The sequence below is a fragment of the Nematolebias whitei genome, chromosome 2 (assembly GCF_014905685.2).
Source record: "Nematolebias whitei isolate Nwh7 chromosome 2, NemWhi1, whole genome shotgun sequence".
Taxonomy (NCBI): domain Eukaryota; kingdom Metazoa; phylum Chordata; class Actinopteri; order Cyprinodontiformes; family Rivulidae; genus Nematolebias; species Nematolebias whitei.
In genome coordinates this window covers 40,511,598-40,520,545 of record NC_056499.1, presented here as the reverse complement: position 1 = coordinate 40,520,545, position 8,948 = coordinate 40,511,598, and the positions used below count along the sequence as shown (strand labels likewise).

Below are 8,948 nucleotides of genomic sequence, written 5' to 3'. Positions count from 1 at the left end.
ATTTGCTTTAATTTTGGAAGTGGGTGGGGTGTCAGCTTCACTCAGCTGTTGTCAGATATATGTAAAAAACATATAGCACAGGAAGCCCTTTGCAGAGTATGACTTAAAATAATTTTCATAATTATCTCCTAAACTAAAAATTATAAAATAAAAAAAGTCTATTTTATTCAAAGGACTTCAGCTCATCTAGTCATTTAATACTATTTATTTTTCATATGGCCCAAAAAGGAAGAAGCGGGTAAAGATAATGGATGGATGGATATTGATCATTTAATGAATTACATTTATCACAGTACAGTAATCTCTCAGTATGATTCTAAATATAATCAAGTTGAGCACATCCAAACAGCCACAGTACCTTGTTGTTGCTAAAACACTGCAGAATTGAATTTAGCAGATATTTGTGATAAACCACAAACACAATCTCACAGAGAACTTTGTGAGTTTGGGGAGAAACAAAATTAGGTTAAATGGAGACACATGCTATAATAAGGGACATATGTCTTTTGGCATTAAAATTGCTTAATTATATGAGCTACAGCAGCAGACGCAGTCCGATTCATCATGAAACTCAGGCTCTGTGTGTTCCCACGGCAGTGCACGTCTCTTTCTCTCTCTCTCTCTCTCTCTGACCCGGAGTTTGGTCACGTGCCCAAGTTGTACATGTCTGTACAATGATGGCAACACCCCAAACACATTAACATTTAATACAAAGTTAGATTTTAGATACTAAAGTCCCAGGAGGTCGAGGCGTGGTGCAGGATGAGTGGGTGAGGGTGATGGTGTATCAGTTCTGGTATCTCCTCCGGCTGCAGTGAATCGGTCATGTGCCAACAACATACATTTAGTACGTAGATGTTTAATAATTTATTACATGTCATCACCTTCATGGGGGCGCTAGACGTTTCCGTTAGGGTAGTGGGGTGTCGTCCTTGGAAAAAAGGACTAAAAATGGAAATTGGAGCTTTCACCTGCAGTCTGTCTCTGCTCTGGAGTCAGCGTGAACCAGACAGCACGACCCGCCCAGCTCTGCTCTGATTGGGTAAACTGTGGCTCTGGTCCTCTTTATTTGTTGAAAGCGGTGTCAGTTTAATCACATCATTAGACTGGATGGCTTTAAACATGTTTTTTTTCCCTCCTCATATTTATAAATGGTGGAAATCTGTCATGGTGGTGGAGAACTTTAATCCCTCCTGCCCGAATAAATTTGAAGACCTATGGGTAACATAGTTAAGAACTTACACATTGTAACGAATTTAAGACATTTTGAGGTCTCAGTTTTAGATGCATGAATTTAAGACTTTTTATGGATGAACAGACATCCTGATTAATGACAGATAATTAGCAGTGACAAATATTAAAATTTTAATAATGGCAGCAAACAAAACTTATAAAAGAAACATGTTGTGAGCAGTCTTTTCAGTACAACTACAGACCTGGCATCATCATCTTTGGACATTTAAAGAAGCTTATGAAAACATAATTCTGCATAGGGTTAGGACCAATTGATAAATATTGAGCAAATGTAGATTTTGACAGATTAACATGAAAATAATCTAAAAAGAAAAATAATTGTTCTTACTGGCAAAAGACATGAGTCCACCAAATCCGTCATTGCTGCTGTTGGAAATGGTGGAATTTGGCGAGCTGTTGCGCGAGTCTCCCTCTCCATCAGACTCTCCTGGAAGCCTCAGGCTACTAGGACGTAAAGGCCGCTGCGCCCTGAAAAAGCAAAAGGTCAACCACGTTACCGACCATCAGAAAAACAAAACATTATTCATAAAATATGAAGTATACTCAAGCATTCAGACCATATCACATCACCAAGAATCAATAACAGCATGAAAAAAACATTGCATTGTCGAGCAGGAAGCTCATACAAGTGAAGATAAAGCTGAATAAGTTTAACATACTTGTTGCCATTGAGGTTCTGGTTGAACCGAGGGGTGTACGTTTCCACTTGCTCCTCTGCATCAGGGTCATCCTCAGAGGGGAAACCATACTGAGGCTCAAAGTACGGGTTGTCATACTCTTGCTTTTTGTTGGTGGATTCCACCAGACCGGTGTCTGCTGCATGTCTGAGGAATGGCTGACTGCCGATCCCAAGCCCTGGAACAGGGTTTTGTAAAGCAACGCTTGCTGATGCTTCAATCTCAGGTGCTTCCCCTTGGTCCTGGAAAAATTAAAACCCACATAAATAGAAATAGTGTGTATATATAAGATATATATTAATATACTGTCACTTAACACACTTCGTATACAGTTAACTTCTTAAGTTGTGCTCAAAAAAATAAGTTCCGCTTAAACTATTTGTCTAAAATAGAAAGCCACTTTACAAAAGTAAATCAAGTGAGGGGTCTGAAAACGGTTACGTACTGTAACCCCAGATTCTGAGTATAGACGTAGCCCTTTAAGGCTGTCGCTAGTGGGTTTATCCCGTCGCGCACAGCACTGAAAACTTTAGTCCACGCCCACCTGCTATGTGGGCCTCACCCCCAGTCCGTATAAATTACGGTGAGGCCGGGTAATCGGCTCCCAAATAGCTTTTTATTCAGCCATTTAGGAACCAGTGAGGCCCAGAGCTTAAAGGGCTACGCCTATACTCATAGAATCTGGGGTTACAGTACGTAACCAATGTTCTATTTCGTATAGGCTTCGCCCTTTAAGGCTGTCGCTAGTGGGTTAAAGGCGAAGCAGAGTGTAGTCTATGCCTCACTGGGTCCATTCAGACAATATGAAGCGCCTGCATGCACCAAAAAACATTTCATCACTCAGCCTTCTGTGTGCGCAATTACGCGCTGCGTAATTACGGGCACCATGCACAGAAGCGCGCTGCGTAATTACGCGTTCCATGCACAAGAGCGCCCCAGAGAGAAAAAGTTTCAGACGGGAGAAAAAAGGGGAAGGCTGAAAGAAGTCCTGCTGCCGAGAATGGGAAAGAACAGAGGTTACAATTGTAACCGTGCAACTGTGAGCAGAGCAGATAAACAGCTCTTCAATATGAACTGATTAATAACAAATGAACTGATTAATAATCAAATGAACTGATTGGTAACAGTAGTCATGAACTGATTAGTAACAATAGAAAATAGCAGTCACAAAACTTGTGACTGAAAATAAATATCTCACACTGTAATTGCATGTAGTCAGATGTGAGTTTAAAATGAAATTCCATGAAAACAGTAAGATTCATTTTGTTAAAACACTAAGAACAGAATGGGCCATGGAAAAGGCTGAAACATCACGCAGATAGAAGCGGATAAATGAACAAAGCGATGTCCAAGCGGCCGCCGTACAAATGTCCTCCACCGTCATACCACTATGCAAAGCTGTCGAAGATGCAATTCCTCTGGTGGAATGAGGTCTGAGATACTCTGGAGGCTCCAATCCTGATGCCCTGTAAGCCTCAGAAATGGCCTCACACAGACAGTGTGAAAGACGTTGGGTGGATAACAGGCAACCTGCAAAGATGTCCCTATAATGCACAAACAGAAGCTAAGTCTGCCATAGAGGAGTCGTGCGTGTTATGTAACATGCCAGCGCACGCACATGACAGAGGATATGAAAAGATGCTTCTTCCTCTGATTTGTGAAAGGGGGATAAAACCCCTCTAATGTTATCATTCTCGATTTAAATGAACTTGTGATGTTTTGGGGCATGAAGTCTGGGTTAGGTCTCAGCGCAGCTGAGCTGCCATCAGCCTGAATCCTGAGGCATGACGGGGCAGCAGAGAGCGCAGCTAAATCGCTCACTCTCTTCGCTGATGTCAAAGCCAACAGCAGGGTTGTTTTAAGTGACAGGAATTTAAGTGACACCTGATCTAAAGGCTCAAAAGGAGCTTTGATCAGAGCTCGCAGAACCATCGTTAGGTCCCACTGTGGAGCTAGTGGGCGTGACACCGGTCTGTGTCTCCGTACACCTTTTAGAAAATACTTCATCAGCGGATGATTAAAAACTGTTCTGTCACCGAAGCCTTCATGACAGGAGGAAATAGCTGCAGCACAAGTTTTAATTGTGCTGAACGCTAGATATCTGTCCATCAGCTGCTGCAGAAAGGACAGCAAGCCACCTAGTGAACATGAGAAGGCCTCTGCACCTTTCTCTGTGCACTAGCGCTGAAAAATTGTCCACTTTGATGTGTACAGCGCTGTGGTGGAAGCAGCTCGTGAGTCTTGGATTGTGCGCACCACTTCCTGAGAGAGGCCCATCTTCTCTAAGCGGATCTGCTCAGCGGCCAGACCCAAAGGTGCTGGCCTATTTCTGGGTGACTCCTGATTGCTCCTCCCGCCTGGAGGAGAGCATCGTCCCTCCACGGCAGTTTCCACGGTCGACCCGATAATAGACGTTGCAGGTTTGGGAACCACGGGGCGCTCACGTGCTCGGAGGCTACAAGAATGGCTGACAGTTCTTCCTCCCGGACTCTGTTCAGAAACTGTGATATTAGAGGGACTGGAGGAAATTCGTAAAGGAGCATTTTTGGCCATGGGCTGTGGGCAAAAGCGTCCACTCCTAACGGTGGGTTGTCCCGTGGGCTCAGTGAGAACCATAATTGACACTGGGCGTTCACCCGTGTGGCGAACAAATCCACTGCTGCTCTGCCAAACCTGCTCCAAATCCGAGAAATCAGCTCGGGATGGAGACTCTAGTCACCATGGCGCGGACCACCCCTGGACATTATGTCTGCTCCTCTGTTCAGGACACCGGGGATGTACACTGCTCTGATTGAGAGCAGGTTTTTGTGTGTCCAACACAGCAGCTGTCTCGCAATGCATAACAGTTGGGCTGAGCGCACGCCCCCTGTCGGTTTATGTAAGCTGCAGTCACTTTGTTGTCTGTGTGGATCAGAACATGTTGCTTCCGCAACAGGGGAGCAAAATGCTGAATCACATTCCAAACTGTGAGACATTCCAAAATGTTTATATGAGCTGATGTGTGAGGTGGCCACAGCGCCCCCACCACTTGAGACAGGCACGTTCCTCCCCAGCCTGACAGGGGCACGTCTGTGAAAACAGACATGTGATGTAGGTCTGCTGATAGGAACTCCCTCTGACAGAGTGAGAGGGTTTCCCCAGTGATTTAGGTCGGTTCCCACGGAGGCGGGCACAGAGATCATCCGCCTCTTCTGACGTACCGGATCTATCTAGTGTCAACTTTAAAACAGATTCCCAGCCGGTTTTCACACATGATGGGAACAGAGTGGCCTTGTCTGTGAATTAGAGGAACAAAAGACTCTTACTGTTAAGGTGTTTATGTGTGAATTGCCAATCTACATATGTGTGTGTGTCTTATCTCACTCAGCCTTATAACCTGAATCTCTCACTCTCTGCTCTTTGAATTGAGAAAGCTCCTCGTATGAGGAGCGAAACGTCTTCTGTTACAAATAAAGTCCAGTTGGTTTTGTATTGAACGCTTTTTGAATTCCTCATGTCCTGGATGACTGAGAATCTTCACCAGCGTACCAGATCTATGCGCAGGCGAGCATACCATCTCTGAAGGTGTCTCAGGTAGAGTAAGCCCAGTGGAACCACAGCGTGAGCCGAGGGCATCGTACCCAAAGTTTCATGATAGAGACGGCCGTTACTACTCTGCTGGGTTTTACGCAGCAGAGCTGGTCCTTTAGAGCTTCGGCTCTCGGATGTGATAAGTGGGCTCTCATAGTGACTGAGTTTAGCTCCACTCCCAGATAAACGATCATCTGGGCTGGGAGAACCAAACTCTTCTCCCAGTTTATGGCGAAACCCAGGTTTAACAGGTGTGATGTCAGCGCTTTGGTTTGCGCAGCTGCTTCTTGCCTGGATCGAGTTAGCAGCAGCAGATCATCCAGGTAGAAAAGAATTCTCATTCCTGCTCTGTGTAGCGGCTGCAGAGCCGTCTCCACGCATTTCGAAAACGTGCGTAGGGCGAGGGAATAGCCGAACGGGAGCCTGTTGTACTGGTACTGGGTCCCTTGGAAGGAGAAACGCAGGAACTTTCTGTGTTTTGGAATGATTGGTATGTGAAAATAGGCATCTTTTAGATCTATGGAGGTAAACCAATCGTTCTAGTGAATGTTGTCTAACAGCTGTCTGGTTGTCAGCATGTGGAACTGTCTCTCCATGATCGAACTGTTGAATATGGATAGGTCCAAAATGGATCTCATCCCTCCGGTCCTCTTCGGAACCAGGAAGTAACTTGAGTAAAACCCTGTGTTTTCCTCTCCCTTGGGAACCCTGGAAATTACATTTTTTTATCAGTAATTCCTGAACTTCTGAGTGGAGAGACGAGATCTGTTCTGGAGATGACAGAACCGTCTCTATAATCCCTCTGAATGGTGGGGGTTGAGCTGTGAACTGCAGCGTGTAACCTCTGCTGATAAGACGATTCATCCATCTGTCCAGAGAACACACTCGCTGACACTCTGTGCAACGCTCTGGGAGCGGGCACGCGTTTTTGTGTTGTGTCATGTCCTTTACGGACGTTAACCCAGCTAAGGCCTCCATCGCCGTCATATGCTCTGGAGATGTTCCTCGAGCAACCCATGGGGAGGCCTTGCCGAAAGGGCTCTGTGAACGCCTCTGTGCTGCGCTCAGGCTGCGGGCTCACATCAGAGTTGATGTGAGCTGAAACGCATTGAGGAGAGGCGTGAGCGCTTTTAGAAATGTGACACCATTTGGGTGGAGATTGCAGTTGCCATGGGGAAACGTGTTTGTTCCTGCTGCGGTCAGAAAAGTCAGAACACAACCGAGAGCGAGGTTCTTTTCTGAGCTCGGTCTGCTGAAAAAAATCATTTCTAGCTGCTGTGTCAAGCGAGCATTTTGTGTGGTTTCTCGAGCTGCGGTGACTTTTAAAAACCTGTTTTGAGGTTACCGGCTCGTTTTTTGTGGAGGATGTGTGAAGAGAAGCCACTGTGAGATCATTCAATCTGACAGTCAGGCTGGAATCAGAAGACACTTTATTCTCTGAATGATGTTTTCGTTTTATTTTAAAACTCAAGTCATCATTATGTACACACACATCCTCCGCAAGGAGTCATTTCTTGTATCTTCTCCCCCGTGAGCCCTGCGACTGGTTGTTCCAGGGCGGCGCCTGTTGGCAGTCTCTGGGGAAACGCTGAGTCGCTGGTTGCCGCGATGAGAAGAACTGTTCTCTGGCGGGAGGGGCCGGCAGCGGGGAGGGGCCGGCAGCGGAGCGGGGCGGGACGACGTTGCTGCAGCTGTTGAACGTCTCTGCTGCTGCCTCTGGCCATGACAATCTCTCCAGTGGGCAGGGGGGTGCGGCTTCATCAGGTGGCGCACAGTCTCTGACACCTCGTCCGACTTCTTTGACTTTTCAAACATGGCCTTGAAATTGGCCCCGAACAGCATGTCCTTCATGATGGGGCCCTCCAGCAGGTCTTTCTGCAGTTTCTCCGGCAAGGAGGGGGAGTGTCGGAGCCAAGTGGACCTCAGGATCATTGTCATCCAGGCGGCAATGCGAGATAGGCAGACCACAGAGGAGGCGCACAGGTTGAGGATGACGTCAGACGCTTTGCAGAGCGAGCTTCTCATCTCCTCAGGCAGGTCTGTGTCCTCCAGCCTTTTGGAGATGCTGTAGGCCAGCAGGGCGACATTGTTGTTCGCTGCGGCTGCCTGGAAAGCACACTGGTGGGCTCGATTGGAGAGCGACGTCACCGTCTGGTCGTGTCTCCCTGGAGGGACAGGACGTTGGTCCAACCTGGACACTTTTGCTCCGAGTACTTCCGCCAGGCTTGGCTCCGGGGGGGAGGGCAAGTTCCGCTCAGTAAACCCCTCGACTCTGGTGATGGGAGCAAAGGTGGAGACGAGCACCTTAAGCTTACCAGGTCCAGCTGCAGCCTTGTTCCAGTAGGACGTCACTGCTGGGAAACGAGGCCAGATGGGGTCAGGGCGGCGAGCAGGGGTGGAGCAAAACCTTCCCGCTAGATCATCCGATCTGGGCGGGGGGAGGAGAGGGATGGAAAGTCCCTTCGTGTCAGCCGCCTCCTGGATTATGCCGGGCAGCTCCGAGGAGGACACCGATGGCTGGGAGCGGTGTGTTCGCTGATACGGAAAGGCTCGGGAGGGGTAAGCATCCGCTCAGCCCCCCCGTTCCAACACTACGCTCTCCAGGAGGGAATGAGCAGCGGGGCTGCTGCTGACGTCGCCTTTTCTGGAGAAATCATCCGGTTCGCTCCGTGACTCTGCATCAAAAAAGGCGATGGCGTCGTCCAGCGAACAGTCCCCCGTCACGGAGAGGCACTCCTCGATGTTAGCCTTGAACAAGGCTGCTCGCCTCTGCCTCTCCTCAGAAGAGAGGAGGCCACAGAGACGGCAGGAGGAGGTGAGGTCGGCGTGGCGGGGACCCAGGCATCCTTCACAGATGTCGTGCCCGTCTAATCTCAGCATGTAGCCAGTCTTGCAGGACGGGCACAGGTGGATGGTGCTGGACATTGTGTTCTTGTAAAACCAGTGCTGGTTGCTTACCGTAATTTATACGGACCGGGGGTGAGGCCCACACAGCAGGTGGGCGTGGACTAAAGTTTTCAGTGCTGTGCTGCGCGTGATGGGATAAACCCACTAGCGACAGCTTTAAAGGGCGAAGCCTATACGAAATAGAACTAAAAATAAGTTTAATAATATATTAAGTTTAACACTAATTAGGATTGGCACATACATGGTTGACACCCTGGATGATTGTGCTGGGACTTGAGCTCGCAGTTGTGCTGGAACTTGAGCGAAGAGGTTGTCCATCAGAGGGTTCAACAGATCCATCCTCAATGAGTGGGCATTCCAAGCTTTGACCCTCCCTTAAATCTTGGAAGTCTTGAAACTCGACCTCACTGGCATCTCCCAACGCAGCATGGGTAGGAGGATCCAGATCTTGAGATTCAATTATACAATTTTACATCAAACAAAAAATACATGTCTATGGCATACTGTATGCATATCCTGCAACTACAAAAAAATAAATAA

At 47.6% G+C, this 8,948-nt stretch overlaps 1 protein-coding gene across 15 annotated transcripts in view; it reads right to left on the bottom strand.

The window, feature by feature from the left end:
• Positions 1 to 8,948, bottom strand: part of madd (MAP-kinase activating death domain) — a 76,024-nt gene that overhangs the window by 40,779 nt on the left and 26,297 nt on the right. For all 15 annotated transcript variants that reach the window (XM_037691846.1, XM_037691869.1, XM_037691854.1 and 12 more), the window contains 3 exons: positions 8,650 to 8,855; positions 1,914 to 2,173; positions 1,583 to 1,722 (listed from right to left, as the gene is read on the bottom strand). In XM_037691846.1, the coding sequence (XP_037547774.1) occupies positions 1,583 to 1,722; positions 1,914 to 2,173; positions 8,650 to 8,855 (606 nt within the window). The remainder of the gene's footprint in view (positions 1 to 1,582; positions 1,723 to 1,913; positions 2,174 to 8,649; positions 8,856 to 8,948) is intronic.